At 46.4% G+C, this 21,097-nt stretch overlaps 1 protein-coding gene across 1 annotated transcript in view; it reads right to left on the bottom strand.

Annotated features, from left to right (window-relative positions):
* Window positions 1-21,097, bottom strand: part of ABCA4 (ATP binding cassette subfamily A member 4) — a 99,501-nt gene that overhangs the window by 22,740 nt on the left and 55,664 nt on the right. Inside the window, exons 19-34 of the mRNA XM_073358296.1 lie at window positions 19,350-19,527; window positions 18,341-18,472; window positions 17,415-17,554; window positions 16,397-16,534; window positions 15,143-15,336; window positions 14,196-14,286; window positions 13,664-13,869; window positions 13,190-13,238; window positions 12,369-12,613; window positions 11,798-11,922; window positions 9,949-10,047; window positions 8,560-8,749; window positions 7,926-8,020; window positions 5,965-5,997; window positions 473-578; window positions 283-357 (exon numbers count right to left, since the gene is read on the bottom strand). Of these exons, the coding sequence (XP_073214397.1) occupies window positions 283-357; window positions 473-578; window positions 5,965-5,997; window positions 7,926-8,020; window positions 8,560-8,749; window positions 9,949-10,047; window positions 11,798-11,922; window positions 12,369-12,613; window positions 13,190-13,238; window positions 13,664-13,869; window positions 14,196-14,286; window positions 15,143-15,336; window positions 16,397-16,534; window positions 17,415-17,554; window positions 18,341-18,472; window positions 19,350-19,527 (2,096 nt within the window). The remainder of the gene's footprint in view (window positions 1-282; window positions 358-472; window positions 579-5,964; window positions 5,998-7,925; window positions 8,021-8,559; window positions 8,750-9,948; window positions 10,048-11,797; window positions 11,923-12,368; window positions 12,614-13,189; window positions 13,239-13,663; window positions 13,870-14,195; window positions 14,287-15,142; window positions 15,337-16,396; window positions 16,535-17,414; window positions 17,555-18,340; window positions 18,473-19,349; window positions 19,528-21,097) is intronic.

The following is a 21,097-nucleotide window of genomic DNA, read 5'->3' as shown; positions in this document are numbered from 1 at the left end:
TAGCTGTGCCGCTCTGAATAAATAGGTTTCCCAGACCTGAAGAAGAGCTGTGTATAAGCTTGAAAGCTTGTCTCTCTTAGCAACAGAAGTTGGTCCAATAAAAAATATTACCTCACCCACCTTGTCTCGCTAATATCCTAGGACCAACACAGCTACAACACTGCATACAAGAAACGGACATAACATTTAAACTCTCTTTTTAGCTACGGACAATAATGTTCTTACAGAGTGGAATCTGGCTCCAAAACAGCAGTGTGTTTCCAGACTATCCTCCCCACATACCTTAATGTTGTCTTCAGTTTCCATGTATTTAAGGAAATTAGACATTTCTTTAGCAACAGACATCGCGGCTTGACCCTAAAAGTCAAGAAAACAAAGTCTAAAATCAGCCAGCAGAATGAGATTTTGGTTCTACACATTTGCAACATTTGCTTGCTGTATTTTAACAAACAGACAAAATATTCCTGCTTACCCCTGTTATATTCATCATTTGGCCAAGATCTCTCAAAAAATCAACAATTTGATCTCCAGTGACATGAAGGACTGGGAGTTTTCCTCCAATGGAAATTCCTCCATACCTAGCAGAAGAGCATACTTATATTATAGATCCAAATCTCTCTAGTCAACAGAAATACTAAAAGCTGCTTTAGTAAATGTTTGCTTTAGATACATAATTTATGTGTAAAAGCCTCCATTCGCTAACAAACCACATAGCTCTTAGAGATTTTGCAAGTATGTCTACACTGTCAGAGTTATATCACTGGCAGTTACATTGCTGTTCAGAGAGGGAAGGGAAGGGAAGGGAAACCTCTGTTGTGTGTTCACACTGTCAGCTGCCTACGCAATAGTGTGTTCACACTTGCGTTGTTTGCATCGGTACTCGGAGAGGTACACTCTGGGCAGCTATCCAAAACAGCATCTCTTCCTCTTCTGCCACTAAGAGTTGTGCGAAGGCAGAGGGGGTCTCAGGGCATCCTGGGTCCTGTCCCAATGCCCCATGATGCATTGCTTTGCATCCCAGCTATTCCTGTGCTTCCGTCGACATTTGGCACCATCTTTCAATGGTTTGTGTACTGCATGCTCTGCCTCTTCGGTCTGCAGGAGTGGATCCTGCACTGTTGACCAATATGCTGCTCACTCTGACTAACACGTCAGGAGTGGCAGTGGAGTTATTCCTTAAACTACAAAGGCAAGAGGAGTGCGACATTGATCTCGCCATGCGTAGTAGCTATGACACGAAATTGCTTGTGGCATTCACGAAGGTGTTGACTACAGTGGAACCCAGCTTTTGGGCTCAGGAAACAAGCACCAAGTGGTGGGATCACATCGTTATGCATGTCTGGGATGATGAGCAGTGTCTGCAGAACTTTCGGATGAGGAAAGCCACATTCATGGGGCTGCGTGATGAACTCGCCCCAGCCCTGCAGCGCAAGGACACGAGAACGAGAGCTGCCCTGTCGTTGGAGAAGCGCGTGGCGATTGCACTGTGGAAGCTGGCAACTCCAGACTGCTACCGATCGGTCACTAACCAGTTCGGAGTGGAAAAGTCGACCATTGGGCTCATGTAGACGGAAGTGTACAGGGCCATTAATCACATCCTGCTCTGAAAGACCATGACTCTGGGCAATGTGCATGACATTGTGAATGGCTTTGCACAAATGGGCTTCCCTAACTGTGGAGGGGAAATAGATGGCACACACATTCCAATTCTGGCACCAGACCACCTAGCCACCCAGCACATTAATCGCAAGGGGTATTTCTCAATGGTTCTCCAGGCGCTTGTAGATCAACGTGGGTGTTTCACAGACATTAACGCAGGCTGGTCCAGAAAGGTGCATGACTCACGCATCTTTCAGAACACTGGCCTGTTCAGCAAGCTGCAAGCAGGGAATCAAAGGAGCAGCTGCCCCGGGGCTGGCGATTTAAAAGGGCCTGGGGCTCCGGCTGCCACTGCTGCTACTGTGGCAGCGGCCGGACCCCTGGGCCCTTTAAATTGCCGCTGGAGCCCTGGGTGGTGCGGGCCAGGCAGCGCAGAGGGGCTGGCTGGGGGATGTTGACCCCCAGCCCTGCCCCTTCTGCTTGAGGCCCCGCCCTTTCCGGGGGCATGGTGCGGGGGGAGAGAGCCGACCCCTGTACCAGTCAGAGTTCAATTTTACTTTTACCACAGCTGGATTGCTGAGGCTCAGTGCTTGGAGGCTGAATTTGAACAGCCAAAGACCGGGGCTATTAGAGGGGGGCAGCAAGGGGGCCATAAGGATCAGGGATGCCTTGAGGCAGCAATTTGAAGCTGAAAGCCACTAATACTTGTTGCTATGCTCGGGAATGCAGTGCTTATAATGCTAGGAGGTGATTGTGATTGGTGCAGACGCTGCACTGTGAAGGTTTAAGAAAATTGCCTGTTGCTTTGCAGGGCCGTTTGCTTCCAATTAATGGAATAAGATGGCTTTCAAACCAAAACAATTCTTTTATTAAAAAACAACCACCAGAGGAGAGAGACAAACAAAAAAACACATCAGCACTGTGGGGGATGTGGGGAGGGAGGGTCAGCCGCAGGACGGTTAAAGATTTGTGTATGTCCAGGTATCATATGCAACTTTGTCCTTTGGAATACAGTGCAGCGGGTACTGTACTTCAGCAGGGCTAAACTGCGGAGGGACCGGTGTTGAGCGCAGGGGGTACTGGGAGGCTGCAGGGCTGGACTGTGATGGGGGAGGAGTGGAATGCAGCGGGTAGAGACTGGAGCCAGGAGGTTGATAAGTGCGTTGACGGTGTCGGGGGGCGCATGGGAAAGAGTTTTGCGACAGCGGCTGCAGGGGAGGGCGGGCGCGGAGCTGCTCGGTTTGCAGTGCTAGGAGTGCCTGGAGCGTGTCCACTTGATGCTCCATAACATTTAAGAGCCGCTCGGTGGCTTCATTCTGGCGCGCTGCGTTCTCCTTTCAGTCCCTCTTCTTGCTGTCTTGCCACTCCTTCAGTTTTTGTTTTTCGGCCGTGGAGTGCATCATGACATCATGCAGAAAGTCCTCTTTTGTTCTTCATGGCCACTTTCTAATTCCGTGCAGCCGTTCAGCCCGTGATAACAGAGAGGGAGGCTGGGCTCCCAAGGTCATCTCTGTGAAGCCAAAATGCAACGTTTTACAGAAGCAGTATTATTTGCCACACAGAGACCACTAACTCAGTCGTTTAATGACAGGTTTCAGAGTAGCAGCCGTGTTAGTCTGTATTTGCAAAAAGAAAAGGAGGACTTGTGGCACCTTAGAGACTAACCAATTTATTTGAGCATAAGCTTTTGTGAGCTACAGCTCACTTCATCCGATGCAATCAGTGGAAAATACAGTGGGGAGATTTATATACACAGAGAACATGGAACAATAGGTGTTACTGTACACACTGTAACCAGAGTGATCACTTAATGTGAGCTATTACCAGCAGCAGAGCAGGGGACACCTTTTGTAGTGATAATCAAGGTGAGCCATTTCCAGTAGTTGACAAAAACATCTGACAACTGCTGGAAATGGCCCACCTTGATTATCACTACAAAAGGTCCCCCCCCCCCCCCAACCCCGTCCCGCTCTCCTGCTGGTAATAGCTCACCTTAAGTAATCACTCTGGTTACAGTGTGTATGATAACACCCATTGTTTCATGTTCTCTGTGTATATAAATCTCCCCCCTGTATTTTCCACTGATTGCATCCGATGAAGTGAGCTGTAGCTCACGAAAGCTTATGCTCAAATAAATTTGTTAGTCTCTAAGGTGCCACAAGTCCTCCTTTTCTTTCAGTGATTTAAAACATTCACATACCTATCACTAACCGGCTGACCCCAGGCAAGCACACATGAGCCACAAGACCCCCAAAATGGTAAGTAACTGCAGGGGCAGGGGAAATGAGTGTTCCAGGACTGTACTGTACACTGGGCATACGGCTCTTGGGGAGAGCCAGCACTGTGTGGGAGGGGAGGGCTTATAATCATTCCTGTCCCCACATTTTCCACAGGTTGTGTTTATTATGGAAGATATCTCAGTGCTGAGGGTGAGCAGGGAATCAAGGAAGGGTCTACTCCAAGACTGTGGCTTCTGCCCTGGCCCTTATGTGGCTTGCCTGTGTGCCCCAATGATCCCTGCAGCCCCAGTGATAATAGAGTGGCACGGGAAAGTTACTCTTAATGGGACAAGAAACAAAGAAGCTCTGCCAAAGAACTTGCGGCAGTGGATTGCCCAGTATCTCCCTGAGAGTTTCATGGAGATCTCGGAGGCAGATTTCCATGAAGTGAGGGAGTCAATTAACACCCTGTTCCACTGCTCAGACTAGGCATGTGGTGGTACGCGCATCATACAGACACAAACCTACTTTCTGCAACCCTCCTTCCCCCAACAATTCACTTCAGCAATTGCCAAAATCAAGGACACTTACCAGGGGCCTCCTCTCCTGTTTGTGCTTTGCTGTGACTGGCTAGCCTCCTCTGCAGTAGAAAAGAGCTCCTGGCTGCATGCATGTCAGACCTCCTCTACCTCTGGGTCCCCCTCCCCTTCCACATCCTTGTCCAAGATTTCCTCCTCCTGGCTCGGGCCACTCTCAACTGGCATGCGAGCCACCAAAGTATCCACAGTGGTCTTCGCAGTGGATGTGGGGTCGCTGCCGAGTATCGCATCCAACCCTTTGTAGAACCTGCAGCTCATGGGCACAGCACCGTAGCAGCGGTTTGCCTTCCACGCCTTGTGGTAGGTGTTCTGCAGCTCCTTCACTTTGACTCTGCACTGCAGTGTGTCCTGGTCATGGCCCCTTTCTGTCATGCATCGTGAAATCTGTCCATAGTTATCATAATTTCTATGGCTGGAGCGCAGCTGGGACTGGACGTCCTCCTCTCCCCAAATGCTGACGAGGTCCAGCAGCTCGGCATTGCTCCAAGTGGGGGATCGCCTGGTGCGTGGAGCAGGCATGGCCACCTGGAAAGATGCACTGAGACCACTGCACGCATCACCGAGCAAACAGGAAGGGGACTTTCAAAATTCCGAAGGAATTTAAGGGGCGGGGCTCACAGATGGTCACCTGAGGGCAGGGCAGTAGCGTTCAAACGGATGACCAGAGAGGCGAGAACAGGCATCGTGGGACACCTCCCGGAGGCCAATCGCAGCGCTGTAATCGACCAGGGTGTCTACACTGGCACTGCAGTGCTGCAGCCCTGGCGCAGGAAGCCGTACGCCTCTCGTCGGGGTGGTTTTTTTACAGCGCTGCAACTGCGCAGTTTCTGTGCACCAAGTGGCTTGGCAGCATGTGCCCCTCAGGAGTTACAGCGCAGAAAGCTGCTTCACTGCGCAGAAACTTGCCAGTGTAGATAAAACCAGATTGATTTTAAAGTGATGGGATTATTCTGACAAACACTGTTAAAAAAGGATAGTGATTTGTACCTTGTGAAATCTATAGATCAAAACAATTTAGAAACTTGACCATTTCAATTCTGGCTCCCCCCTTTTCTTAGACATAATAACCCAACTGCATGGATACCTGAAGCACCTGATTACCTATTGTTTTCTTAACACCTCATTAACTTAGTGCAAGGGAGCATCTCAAGCATTCATGAGGTGTTAATGAGAGAAACAATAGGTGGATAGGATGAGAAAAAGTCAGAGCAGGGAAATGGCATGGGAACACACTGAGTCAGAGACATGAGGTTGCACCTGGCCTAGGAGAAAATGAAGCTGGTGCTGGTTTCCTTGTGTGTGTAGGGCCTTCACAGCTGCTGGGGGCAGCTCCAGTTGAATACAATAATGCTGCTGTCAATTCCCCAATGACCTCCATCCTTAACTCATGCAGCATACTAGTTTCTGTAGCCACCCCTTTGTCTACCCCATGCTATCTGCCACAATTCACCTCTCCCATTCGGGGAAACATTTTTAGGTTCCAAAGTTAAACAGAAAAATCACTGCTTTGTTTATTTACCACTGTAGTTGATAAATCAGTTTCCTACCTTTGCTCATTGACCCAGTATTTACTCTTCAAACTGCAACAGAAAAGGAGATTATGAAGCGTTTCAGATCAAACTAAGGGTATGTCTACACAGCATTTTGAAGGAGAGAGAGTGAGCCTCCCAGCCTGGCTAACTGACTCAGGCTAGGGGGGCTTGCTCTCATGCTCTAAAAACAGCTGTACAGACAGCACCTTGAAGCTGCAGCTGGGGCTGGAGCCCAGGCTCTGAAGCCTAGGGAGAGGGACAGGCTTCAGAGCCCAAGGTCCAGCTCCTGGTGCATCTTCAAAGCTCTGTCTATTCAGCTATTCTTAGAGAACTTAGCAGAAGCTCCATTAGCCCCAGTCTGTTGACCAGTGCCGGGAGGCTTGTTCCAAAATGTTGCATTCACATACCCTTAAGTAATGGTCTTACCTAAATGGCTTGCTCTGGCTCAGATGAACATTAAGCATGTACTTAAGTGCTCTGCTGAACTGAGGCCTCTATGGGCATACTGAGTGTTGATGACACTGAGATGGGGATTTATCATCAGGAGTCCATAAACTTTCTGGAGTGGGCTTTTTGCTTTTTTATTGCTGCCAAGGTTCATACCAGGATAAGGGCCAGAAGAGGGAAGAATGGAGACTGAAGGCATCTCCAGATTAAGCAGAGGTGAGCAAACGATTTGTAAGGTCACACACAGCGGTGCTGTTCTAGCTCTATCTTGAATCAACATCAAAATGGTTTATACCAACACATCACAAGAGTTCATGGTGTCTCCTAAGGAGGGCAGGTGCTAGTGAGAAAACAACACCTTAGGATAGTTAATCTCAAGGACATTTCAAGCAGTGCGGGGAGTATTGGAAAGATAGCACAGACTGAACTCTGATCTTGGGGTATGTCTGTGCTGTAATAAAAGACTTGTGGCGTGACCGCAGCTGGGGCTCAAGCTCATGGGGCTGAGTCTGTGGCACTATAAAACTGCAGTGTAGATATTTGGGCTAGGGCTGGAGACCCTGGTCCCAGCCCGAGCCTGAACAGCTAAACTGCAGTTTTTAGCCTCAGAGCCTGAGCCCCATGAGCCCAACTCAGCTGACCCAGGCTCTGACACTCGGTGCCGCAGGTGTTTTATTGCAGTGTAGACATGTCCTTGGAGTCAGGTACTCTTGGGTTATGTCTACACTGCAATGTAAGCCCAGAGTTAGTAGAACTCAAGTTAGCAGACCCCGGGTTTGTTAACCTAGGGCTTAAGCACCCACACTCATTCATATCCCCAGGTTAGGAACTGTTGAACTCTGGGTCTCCAGCATCTATACTGCATTATGTGGGTCCACGTCCAACTACCCATATCCCAAGTCTTCCTAGTGCCCTCCCAAAATGTGACCACTCTACCCCTTTGTTTGTGATGCAGTGTGGGAAAACTTCACTGTCCAGAGGACAAAAAAGGTCAGTGGATGTCAAGAGCGCAAGCCCAGTGGGGCTGAGTCCACACTGCAAAGCAATAGGGCTTGAATCCCTGGATCCCAGCTTGGCACAGGCTTGGACCCTCCTGGGATCTGGGTTAATACAATTTGTGTGTAGATGGAAAGGAGTGGGGGGAGGGGTTAGATTTGAGCTTGAGTTTGAAAGGCTTACACTGCAGAGTACATGTACCCTTGAAGTCTAATCCCAGATCTGCCTCTACGGGCTTGTCCACACATAAAAGTTGTACTGCTCTGGCCATACAGGTATAGTTAAAACAGTACACGCTGCTTAGGGTGGATGCAGTTATAGTGGTATAAAAGTGCTTATATTGGTACAGTTTAATCCCACCCAGGAAGGATAGTAATCCTTATCTACCTCCCAGGCTGGTGAGGGTTAATGGCTGTACACTGTGAGCGAATAAAGTGCTATGTCATATTACTGCTACTGAGGATATCACAAATGTGTATTCTATGCGGAATGTGACAAGCAAATAGAAACCTCTCAGCGAGAATGACCCCTACCTTTCTCTGATCAGACTGGGATAAGTTTTCACCAGGAAATCAGAAATGTTTCTGTGGGTGAGATCTTGAAGAATTTCTGTGCTGCGCTGCACTCTCTGGGAGGCAAAGAAAATTCAACCAGTTAGAGCAAACCAACCAGTTACAGTCCCTAAGCCCATCAAGTGGATGTTTGTCTGGAAAAACCACACCGTTGGTTTTAGTTCACGGGATCTCACCTGAAAGTAACTTTTATCTAGCTTTGATTTGTGTGGATTCCCAACACCGCTGAAACCAAAAAGTTCCACCTGGGTTTGAGTCAACTCTGCTTCACTGGGGTTTGAGGGGAAATCATGTGAAAGTTCCACAGAAGTCTGCAAGGCTTGAAACAAGCCATCCTGGATTCACTCTGAAACTTTACCTGCTTGCTAACTCTACCCAGTCATCCAGAATCCAGGCTCAGAGCAGGGGAAAATGTATTTCCCATCTCTTCCATACCTAACGCAGTGCTGTTTACTAAATGATTCACACACACATATTTTGCTGGATAAGCACCTTCTTCCCTACAAAAACAGGCAGTGTAGTTTATTTATCACATAACCTCACCGCCCAACTGACTGGGGTGGCTTTAGAGGTGTATGTGGCCGTTGCATGGTACCTGTGCAGGAGGAAGGCCTCCAGCTCCTGCCGGGCATTCCGGGAGCATAGCGAGCTTCTTGCGAGTGCTGCAGCTGCAGGAGGGAGAAGGGTCATCAGGGCTCCATTTGTGGGTCAGAAACAGGTTGGTTACGTTCGGAGGAATAGGTGGTATGCTCCAGGCAGTTGACATATTACTGCATGGGTAGTCCCTGTACAGAGGAACACAGTATCTCTTAACAGCGCCGTCATATAGCTCACCAGAGATCATAAACACATGAAAAAATGCCACTGTAGTTGAGATGTTTGCTCCTTTTGCACTCCTCCCCTGCAGTGTGTCGTTACCAATGAGAAGAGTATCTCCCAGTCAGAGAACCTTAGAGTGCTTGATAAACACCTGTGACTCAAATGCCACACCTGTGAGGTTATTGTCCCCATTTTGCGGATGGGGAACTGAGGAACAGTGAGGTTAAGTGATTTGCCCATTGACACACATTAAATCGGTGGCAGAGCCAAGACTTTAACCATTTTCTCCTAGCTCTCTATTCTAAGACCATCCTTCCTCCCTTGTTCTCTCATCACACTGTACCTCCCATCCATCCTCAATGCTTCGAGCTTCATCTTGTTCTCACTTAGGTCATACCTACACTACAGGGACCCTGGTGGCTTAACCACGGCCCTGTAGCTAGGCAACCCACAGCAGCGGAACGGGGAGGAACACCAACTCCCCAAGTGATGGTAGTTAGGTCAACAGACGCATTCTTCTGTCAGCCAAGCTGCATCTCCACCAGAGGATAGGTAAGCACAGCTACAGTATGCAGGGGCATGAATTTTTCAGATCCCCTTAACACAGCTGTTATATTGACCTAAGTTTTAAGTCGTGCTACACTATATAGAGGAAAGGAGATGAAACAGGAGCCACCAATGGGCTGGCAACATCCAAAGAGGAGAAAGGAATCAGGCAGTGGGCAGCAGGAGAAAGGACAGTGAAGGGGTGCAGGCAACAAGGACACACATGCAGGGGCATAGGGGGAAGAAAAGAAAAAGGGTGGGAGAGGGAGAAGAATTTAAGAGTCAAGGCACATAGTGTGACTGACATTTTTTTCAGAGCAAACAGTTAAAAATTCACAGTTACTTCCCTAATAGTTACTTTTCCACTTAAGTAATTGCTGTAGCCGCCTTTGCTGTCTTCTATCTATAAATATATAAAAGTGTGACTTGTTCTTAGCCTGATTGCATTATTTTCTCACTATTTGTTGTCATCTCCAAACATCATTACCAGGACTAAACATGGAGCATGTGTTTCAGTGAAAAGCTAGCCCACATCACTCTCAGTGTGGTATCTGCACCCCACTGGTTATATCTTACAAGGGACAATTTCTTCTTCAAGAGAGAATATCCAATGACTTACTGAAGAGGCTCTTCCTTCATGCAACGATTTCCAAATCCTGGCTTATTCAGGAAGGCATCAGTGAGGGAAACCATCTGCTCACTGCCAGGCTGCTCATTGCTAAGGAGATTGCACAAGATTTACTGTATAAAAACCTGTCAGACTGCAGAAGTAGAATACACAAAACCAGCTGGTGACAGCATCACACAGCTAGACACCAGTGGCAGGTTAAAGATTTTGCCGCCCCAGGCCCTGAAATAATTGCTGCTCCCCCCCCTCCCCTGAGCGCACGGCCAGGTCCTGCTTCTCCACGCTCCCTGCCAGTGTTTGTGCGCGAAACAGCTTTGCCAAGGAGGGAGAAGAGGGGGGAACGCGGTGCGCTCAGGAGAGGAGGCGGGGCCGGGGCGGGGATTTGGAGCAAGGAGGTGGCGGGGAATGGGTGGAGTTGGAGCGGAGGCGGAGGGCGCGAACCTCTGGCTGCTATTATAAATTTGCTGCCCCTGCAAATTTGTCGGCCTAGGCGTTAATACGCCGCTGGTAGACACATAGCTTCTTCTAGGCAGACTCCTCTTAGATGCTGATAATCTAGTCTCTTCAATAGGATATGGTACACAAACCTTAGAAAGATTCCAAGAGGGCTTAAAGGTCAAAGAAATGGCCATTTTTTTCCTGAGACCAAACCACCAATTTTAACATACACTTAATACAAATACACACTCCCCTTTGTAAGCTTGGGATCATCGCACTCACGAGTGAACACTGATCTTCATCTCAGACCCACCCAGAATAAACTGTCATACTGGAACTCAGCAAACACAGAGAAATCATAGGACAAGTATCACATCCCCTCTTTTTAATAGGATGAGGCCAAAGAAAGAATTCTAACCATGTCAACAAAGTATCTAACAACATTAGCGCGCTGCCGGTGCCAGGTGCTATATACCAGTGATTTTCAAACTGTGCTCCACACACCACTAGGGGATTAGTTAAGCTACTTTGTACAAATGCTTCACAATCATTACAGCCTTCAAGTACTGATGCTTTCTGATGGTTATATCTAGGACTCTTACTGTTAAAAGAAACATTTTTCACCTGATAAACTAAAAACAAATGTGTTTCTCTGTACCCTGCATGATGCATACTTTATATCTTTGCCAAATGTTTCTTTGGTGTAAATTCAATTGTGATCATATTTGTGGACAGCACAAAGGGTAGTAAATACACAGGAAGTCACAGGCAAACTGCCAAGTGACCTAGAGGTTTGGCAGCTAATGAACAGAATTTGAGTACTGACAAATGTAAAATCTTATGCCCAGGAAATGGAAAGCAGCAGCTACCAAAATGGGAGGGACACAGCCAAGCAGCAGCAGCACCCCTCACATCAAAGCAAGTTTACTTTCATCTTCTCTTTAGCATTGTCCAAATAGTACATATAACTAAGTATAACAACCCCCACCATACGTCATCTGCAGGTTTTGAAGCTGCAACCCTCAGCACCAAAGCACAGATCTACCACTGGAGCTAAAGGAACAACTCCATAACTTGTTGGAAGTTGTTGGCTTTAGTACTCTAATTGGACCAGGTACTAGAGGGGAACAGGACACTTTAAACACAAACTCTAGATTTGGCACATGGAGGTTGGGAGATAGGCCATTCACAATATGAAAACGTTTGAGAACCATTCTTTTGCAGTAAGACAATAGACACAATGGGCTGGATTCTCCACTCATGCTAATTTCATGTTAATGAACTATTCTGGGATAAGTCAGAGGGGAATAAGGCCCAAGAAACAGCAGATATAACCCAGCAGTCCTAAATGCTAAGGAGGAAAGGGGATGGGAGATCTAGTTTAAAAAACGATTCCTCTCACCTGAAGAAAGTAATCTGGTATCCATAGATCCAAGGATGTAGTATTAAGCTGGGATATTCTCCAAATGGAGGGATAATAACTGTAAGTATCAGAGCTAACAACACAAAAGTAGCTGGGAGAACAATCTGCAGGAAACAGGAAAAACATCATAATGTGCAATAACATTTGCGTACAGCTCAGAACACACATACACAAAGGAGGGACAGCAAGAGCACATGGATCAGGCCTACTTCTGTTCTCAGACACCACCATTTCATTCCCAGCACTACCAGCAGCCAGAGCTGCCATAGTGCTGGTTTTTACCAACATGGACTATATCAGGGACAGTCTCAATCAAAGCAAAACATTTTGGAGGAGGCAAATTGCAGAGAGAGAGAGTCTATAGTGTGTGTACATGTGCTTGAGTGTCAGATGCAGAACATCTGGGATATTAATTGGAACAGCCTTCACAAGGACATTGGCACCTGTCATCATCACCACCCTTGCTTTTGATGGAGGTATCCCTGTGGCCACTAGTGCTGAGGACTCTTTAGGCAAGACTCAGTGACAGTGATGAAGGAACGAGTGGTACCTGAGCAAGGAAGTCCTTACGGCTACGGGTAGCACGGTGGAACCGTTTGATGAGCAGTGCTTTGATTTGCTGACGGACAAGCTGAGAACCTTTCTTCTGCCGGGACCCTTTGCCTTCACTCCCAACCCCTGTTCGGCCTGCAGGTGTTCGAGAGGCTCCATTGGTCTCCAAAGGGGGTTGTTCAGCCTTCTCTTTTTGCTCAATGCAGGTTTTTCTGAGAGTGAAGCCATTTTCTTGAGCACCTCCTAAGTTTTGGGAATTGAAGTGATCATGTGCATTACTCCCTAGGAGGAGGGGCTGAGAGGCTATTTCAACCTTGTTCATCATTGCTGGGTAAGCTCCTTTAGAAGTTTAGCCCGGTGGAAGCAGATATTCCCAAACCTATATATTCCTGTCAGCTACATTGTTTTGCATTACAACCATTGCAATGATGCTCCATCAACTGGTACCAGGCAGGCTGGTTACTGCAGCCTTAGTTCTCTATTCCATTCCCTTTTTTCAACACTATGGATGAGTTAATCAAGCCTCTGGTGAACATACTGATAGACAGCAGAGTGCTGGATGCCAAAACCACTTATACTTTAGAGACTTGAGAATGGATTTTGTGGTTAAGGATCTGATCCAGCAAAAATGGAAATCTGACTTCTATTGACTTCTCGGATAATGGATCAAACCCAAAATCAGCATCACTTGCTGATCAGCTATATAATTAACAGAAAGACATATGGGACTGGAAGCTATTACTCTCGTTCTTAATAGGCTATCAGAATGCAGAATGTCCAAGAAAAGAGCATCAGACACTGAATATCATGGATATCTACCTGCATTCTGTGATCCAGGGTCAGCATCTGCTGTGACCTTCAGGAAAACCTGCCAAAGACATGCACACCTCTTGGTTAGTAAGACCTTTGGAGTCATCCTGCTTGTGAGATGCTAGACATCATCCTCTAAAATGACATTTGCAAATAACTCTGGGTACTGCTGCTAACTACAGAATCAAAGATCCACTAGCATTTGCTTGGGAAGCAAAAAGGTGTGGGGAAGCAGAGAAACAGAGATAAAAAGCGAGGAACATTTGAGGCTAACAAGTCATGGTCCATTTATAAACAGATCTGATGGGCATCCAGGTTTGAATTATTTCTGAATTCCCATCTCTAAAGATCTGCTGTGTTACAATGGACATTACTTGGTTTTTCTAGGTTTTGAGGGGATTACTATGGCGCCATGTTTTGGAACTTGAGATCTCCCAAAAGGATTTCTGGAAGGACTGACAAATATTTCAAAGCATCCATTACCTCTTCAAGCGGAGTGTCCGATATCCCAAAACTGCTGAGTCCCAAGTCAGCTAGGGTTTCTTCCAATTCTCTGAAGAGACTGGCGTAAGCTCGCTGTTTAAAGTCTTTACTGGGCAAAAGGTAGATGAGTTCCTGACCAATACTTTCAATTAACTTTGCTTCTGGAACATGATGATGAATCAGTTCTGTAAGCTCATTCACATCCCCTGTAAAGAGTCAGAACAGTGTTCAGAAAATGAGTTTGAAACTATTAGTCTACAGTCAAGGAAGACCCAAGCTTCCACTTTACAGTCTGAGCCCAAGATCTTAGAAGATGTCTCAGACAAGCGGTTTGTCACAGAAAGGTAAGCAAAACCACCAAGAAGCCTTAGCGATTTCTAGGTGACAGTAAAATACACGCATTTGAGACAATGCTGACAAAGGGAATCTCAAAAGCAAGGTTCTCTAAGATTTTAAGTGGCAGTACACTAGGAGAAACAGCCATGTTTCAGAAGAATAGGTCTTGGACAAGATGAATGATCCCAATTCTTACCATCCAGTTCTCGCTCGGGACCTTCCGCTGTATCTTTAGGTGCGCACCTGGAACAGGAACATGAGCACTGAGATCCACAGCTAGGGGAGTGCTAGTACAGATAAGTAAGAAATAGGATGTTAAGTGCTTCAGATGCATATAATGCATGCAAACTAGTGTGTAAGAGTGTTATCTTCAGGGATTGTTTCATCAGCTTTTACACAGCTTCAGGGCAGTAAGAAATTTGTCTTAGCTGAAACATCTTGAACATATCACACTCAGACTTGCAGTCTGAGGACTAGCATAAAAGACATACAAAAATTAAATTTCACACAAGCATTGCATCACACCACCATGCATGTGGTAACCACATGGAATTCTAAATTACGTGCATTGGGGAAGTTGAATGAACAATGGCCATACATACAGACACTATGATGTAGTGGGGTTTACAAACTGGGACCTACAGGATCAAAAACAATCCAGATCCCTCTTATCTGAGTTGCTGGAGAACTGCTTTTGCCAGGACTAAGTGGCAGGCTGCCATAGTTCCTGAGTTACCTGCTCTAGGGAGACATGATCACATCTAGTGTATTGCAGAAGGACTCATGCTTGGACAAGTGAGACTCCACAGGGAGATGTTCAATGTAAGTGGGGCGGGGAGAGATTTTCATATAGGCATCAGCCTCCAGAACTGGCTGCCCAATTGCCATTTGTGCCTTTGAAAAGCCCTCTGCCCTAAGGCATATACATTCATAAAACTGGAAAAGCTCTGTTAAGAGGTGAATATTTAAATCCCTAAATAGTCCTCTAATTTCATGTTTTCATTGCCTTATTCCCTAGGATACACCATTTACTGTACAGTCACCTTTGTCCACAGCAACAAACAGCAGCTACTCAGGTTCTGATCTGTTGCAGTGAATGAATATTTGAAGACTGCTTGTGCAACGAGGGAGAAGAGAACTTACTGAACCCCATTCTCCTCCCCCTTGGGTGTTTTTCATCTTGCGAACCAAGGTGAGATAGAAGCCAGATCCAAAGCAGTTCTTTAGGAAGACAGGAGAGCCTGAGCAGAACAATTTTCCTTGGGAAATGATGGCCACCCGGTCTCCAAGGATGTCTGCCTCATCCATGTGATGCGTAGAGAGGATGATGGTTCTGCCTAGGAGAAGGAATACAGAGATGCTCTGCAAGGTACTGTTCCTTCAGTACAATCAGGGCTGTATGTGGATTACAGGGATTAATATAGAACTTCTGAAAGACATTCCCAGGAATAAGAGCCAAAGATTTCATCACGAGTTGATCCTATAGGGTTGGGCCTTATTCATGGCAAATAGTGGCGATGCAGGCAAGATGGCAAGTGCGCAAATTAAAAACAAAGAGCTGCAGAAGTGACAGATGCTCCCACATGAGCAGGCAAACTCCCAGTGAGGCCCATGAGCATGCGACACTCATAACAGCACCGCCAGCTGCATCCCAGGATGACTTTGCAGAACATATGTTACATAACTGAACATGTCTCGATAGTTTAACACATATTAGCTTGAGCATCCATAAAAGGAGAAGCTGACAAGGAACTAGGGGCTGGCTAACCCAGGGTGGGAAGAAGCTCACACTGAATGGAGCTAGTCACAGAGTAAAGTACTACTCACAATGAATAAGAGTGACAGAATTGGGCCCATTGATGAGAAATCTCTCCAGCACTCATCCTCAGAAATGAACAGCTTCATTTTTTTTTTTAAAACGGGAGTGAGGCATTTGATAGGTTCAGAAAGAAGCTGAAGCTCTTCCTTACTGTAGCAGTTGTAAGCGCAAGCAGCAGGATACCTAAACTTTTCCAAACCTGTTCGGCTCTGGGCCCAGCTCTGTCTCACTTACTCTCACTGAGTCGTGCCTCACACTGTTAAGGAGTCCCACTGAAATAAATTAGATCATTTGCCTAGTATGACTCTACTCTGTGTGAGTTAGATTAGCAGAACTGGGCCCTCTGAGCACAGTTTAGTCTGCTCTCTCCTTGTAACATTAAGTTGCTATATCATATCTCTAGCTTTTCTGACCTCCACCGTAAACCCCCAGGTCATGAGACAAGTGGCTTATGTGAATTTACCACTCGTGTAACCTGTTTGTGCATGTTCATACCCTTTACTTTAAAAAAAGCTTATGCAACAGACATGCTTATTTGTGAAAGGGCTTAAAAAGTTTTCGTCTCTGGAGCGTGTTACCTGAGCGATACTTCAGTAGAAGATCCCAGATAGACCTCCTGGAATATGGATCTACTCCAGAGGTGGGCTCATCCAAGACGACCACCTTTGCTTCACCAACAAAGGCAATGGCAACAGATAGCTTTCTCTGCATGCCACCTAAAGAGTGCAAGGACACAACTGTGGGAGTGAGAAGGAAGAGCAGCACACATTGCAGCATGTGATGATAGATGGCTGATTGTGTCTGCTGGAGAGAGACCAGGTAAAATAAGAACCACTCTCACTCCTGAACCTTGGCCCAGAACTTGAACAAATACACACATTTTTGCTGTAGTTCCAAAAATTTAGCTTAATTTTTTCATTACTTTTCATTTTCATGCAGTGTCTGCATTTTCTGGTTCTAGCTTGGAGCCAAAGCAGGAAGTTCTAGAGATGGTCTAAGAAAGTTTGTTTTCATGATATTGTCGGCCCACATTTGCAGAACCTAGAGATCAGTGAAGTATAAGAACTCCTGAGTACTTATCTAACCCAACCTGCAACTCTGGACATTTATAGGTGTATCCATCACTACACCCACATGCTGCCCCTCCTTGACACTGTACTACATACAGTTTTACCTTTTAAATGACATGAACAGCCCTTATAAAAATATTACATTATTCTAGGGTATTCACCCAGGACACTGAAGCAGCAGTATGGGAAGGTGTTGCATTTTGGACTATTACCACAGAATAGTGGTGGGGGTTGCGTTATGTTGTTAAGAGAACACATATTTTTGTATTTAAATATATATTTTTATTCAGCATCATTAAAGTAAGTTTTATACATCACAGGTACACTCACAGCTGATGCCTTATGGACAAATTCTGCCACCCACACTGCTTGAGCAAGCCCATTGAAATTCATGGGGCTCCAATTCACTACTCAAGAGGTAAGGGACTACTTAGTGTGAATCATTGGCAGAATTTGTCCCCATGGAACTAAAATGGTAATAGAACAAAAACGGTGCAGAAGATTTTGAGAACAAATCCTTGGGCACCTGACAAGTTTTGAGCCTCTTCATTTCTTTTATGGGGGAGACCTATATCTTCCAGCATCATCTCCATCTCCAACACAGCTTCCTCTCGAGACCTCCCTTTCAGCTGGGCATAAAACAAGATGTGCTCTGCTACAGTGAGGCTGAGAAATCAGACAGGAAGACATGGAGACAGTTTAAATGAAGAACCAGGTTGCATGGTCCAACATCAGTCAGTTCATTATAGCATTACCCCCTTTGAGGAGAGGAACTGGTTTGTCCCTTACATGCGCCAACATTGGCTGGCCTGCAACTCCTCAGGATCACCCTGACCTTCCTTGCACTTGCTGCTTCTCTGCCTATCCACCTACCGTCTTTCCAAAATGGCACCCCCAACCATCAGCACAGCCTACTGCCAGGATTTTGAGGAACTGGGCCCTGGATTATTGTGTGCTTTGATTCTCATGTTAAGTCCCTCCCAAGCCCTACCACAATGCAGTACCCATGTCAGGAACACTTATTTCCCCTGAGTAATAACTTTGGGCCCAGCCAGTGCAAGTAGGGGATTCCCAGATGACCCATGCCTGCCAATAGTGGGGAGAGAGGGAGGAATAAAATGTGGGCAGCCAGCTTCAGCAGTGTTACTGAGCGTGCTCAGTCCATGTGAGCATTATCAGTACAAACCAAGCAACAAATCTGGGGGGAGATGGGGGCACATGACCTGCATGTCCTCCACCCCCCATGTGTCTCCTCTTGGGGATTGTAGAAAGGGTAAAATAGTATCTGTCCTTCAGAAATACTGACAGGAGAAGAAGGAAGGAGGATTCTGTCTGAGTTACATGTACTTCCAGAAGAGCACAGAGAAACAACATGGGCTTCGGGGACATCCCAAACATCCAGACAGGGTGGAAGGGGCTCAGTTCTTGAGTATGGCATCAGATGGCACTTACTGATTAAACAAGATGTTGTACTGAGGACACATGCCTAAACTCTGCCGAATTGAGTCCATATGCATCTGGATGTCCTTGCCACCAACCAGGACAGTTCCAGATGTGGGTGGGAACAAGCCTGTTAGGATTGATCTGGTCAAACAACACAAGAAAAAAAAGCAAATGGACAGTCCTTAGGTTTCACATATGCAGAGACACTTCTTTCATGGGCCACTAGGTGGCACATGACGACTTCTTATTCCGGTGGTTGCTGAAACACAATCCCACTGGGAAGCATGGACACATCTAAATCTAGTCCTAATAAAATACACAAGTGAGACCCTGGGAATGCGTACAGTAACTCTGCTAGTGTGTGGTTCTGGGTTTGGTATCAATTGTCTATATGGTCCTCTCCTAGGCTAGAAAACTGACTCCAAACTTGGTTTGCACAAGAGTTTGATCTGGTCCTTGTTGGCTGGCCAAACGGTGTTTAAGTCAAGTTAACCTGAACTTGTACTTTTCAAACCAGTTCTCCAGGCAAGTTTCCCCAGCCCTGACTACACATGACCTAGAATGAGTCTCCCTGTGGCAGAGATCCAGAATAATGGTTCGAAGCCTTGAATGCAGTCATGTAACAGTGCTGCCCGTGGGTTATACAAGGGCTACCCTGCCCTCCTGACCTGCACTCTGCTTTGCTGTAGACTGAAAGGAGTTGGAGACTGTATGGTAGATCACTAATGTGTGGATTTGGTATTACCTGCTGGGTACAAACAGAAAACACATGTAACCCCAGGCTTTTTAGGGCCGTTTTAAATTGGATTGTCGTGTATTTCATGCTCTCCCTTTTCTATAGTCAGCATGTCCCTACATGGGGACAACCTGTCCTTACGTGCTAGTTGCAGAGGTGGTAGCTAGGAAAGAGAGAAGCTAGGAGAATGGAAAGATCAGCCTGCTGCTCTACAGAACTCAGGGTCAGAGCAGCAGGGCAATGCCCTGGATTTACACAGCCAGAGCTTCTTCTAACACTTACATGGTGGTTGTCTTTCCAGCTCCATTGTGGCCGAGGAAGGCTGTGATTTGGCCCTCATAGAAAGTAACATTCATGCCATCCACTGCTGGCTTGGGCCTGCCTGCAAAAATCTTCACCAGGTTCTGCGCACACACACCCGGGATCAGGTCTGGAGGCTCAGGTTCAAAAAAGGTGTTTACTTGAAAGGCAAGAAATCAAGAATGAAAAGGGAGTTAGAGCCACACTCTGGCCACAGCTCTCAGCACATCATTGCTTACAGCAGCACAATCACAGTGTAAACTACAGCACAAAGTCCCAGGTCCCAGTTGTCCCCTCATACCAGTTTTGAACTGGGGTAGATTTATTGACATCCATAGAGTTATTCCTTATTTACCTGGGTAAATGAGAGGATTTGTGGAGACACAACTCACTCAGGCAGATGAAGGTGACTGTGTTTAGTGTTTGTTCATATGTGACAGAAAGACATTGTTTAGGTTTCATTGTCTGTCTGTGTGCTGGGAGATTAAACCAGCCTGGAGATGGAGCTATATTTCCAGCTAAGCCAGTCAAGTCATCAGCCCAGATGTCCCTTTTCTTTTATTTTTCTAGGCTGTTAAAATTTTTTTATTAAAGTTAATGTTTAAAATCAAATTTACACAAGTTAAGAGGGAAGGTACTGTACATCTGGGGTCGGACTTGTGTTATGGGGGATTGCAAGTATTGGTTACAATTTATCCACTGACGCTTTAAAAACTCCCACACCCCAATCTGGATCTATGCTGGTTGTGATATGTAGGTACCTCGTGAACCTTTAATAAAGCTTCCTTTTAATCCTAGTGGGGTGAAATTCACACTGGGCAGAGGGCCAGCCCAAGATCTAGGTACCACTTAAGATGAGCTCTGCACAGGGGTGAATTTCCTCTAGGGATCACAAAAGCATAATTTTAAACTTCACCATGAAGTTCTAGGCAAAGCAAAGACCATCTGAAGGAAATTAAACATGAAGACAAATGATAGGAGTTGAGAATATTTATGCTACAGACCCTGTGCACTTCTATTTACATAACGCATTTAAGGATTTGCAGGGAGGGTTATTCTGCAATTGTGATTTACTTCACTTTTCAGCCCCCAGAAGGGCTGTACTGAGGTGCAGTCCAGGCTGCCTGGGTGTGGCCAATCCTGTTGGTGAGCCCCGTCTCCATCAGCAACTCCCATGGGTCTACCATTCTAAACAAAGCTAGCAGAGGAGCACCAAGTGGCAGGGTGGGTCTATTGGGCACTGCAGAGCAGCTACAATCACAGGACTGGACTGTGCAGCTTTGTAATACAAGACACAGCAGACCATTTCTTTGGGTCTTGCACCACGAGGGAGTCGAGGGCTCTCAGTACTTCACTGGATTGAGTCCAAACACCCTGGAGTACCTGGTGCGTGTTTGAATGCTAAGACAGGAGCACGCACACACAGATTCCAGCAGCCTGACTCTTCTTGATCTGCAGGGAACATTGGTCAAGTTCCCACCACAAGTCTTACATTTGACATGAGTTCATTTCTCGTTTGCCTGTAAAACTCCTGGACTCAGGCTAATGCATGTGTTCTGAGGGTCTATCCCCAAACTCTGCACCTTTTTTGTGGCCATCCTGACGCCTCTGCTCTGCTGGCTTTCCCGTGGGGCTAAGGACTGGTCATTCTCCTGACTCTACAGGTGGATGTTGATAACATTGTGTTGTTTGTTGGGAATGTAGATGAGGGCTTAGTGCAAACTGCCTGA

The sequence above is a fragment of the Lepidochelys kempii genome, chromosome 8 (assembly GCF_965140265.1).
Source record: "Lepidochelys kempii isolate rLepKem1 chromosome 8, rLepKem1.hap2, whole genome shotgun sequence".
NCBI lineage: Eukaryota > Metazoa > Chordata > Testudines > Cheloniidae > Lepidochelys > Lepidochelys kempii.
Note: the sequence above shows the minus strand (reverse complement) of the source record. Positions and strands in the feature narration are given on the sequence as shown.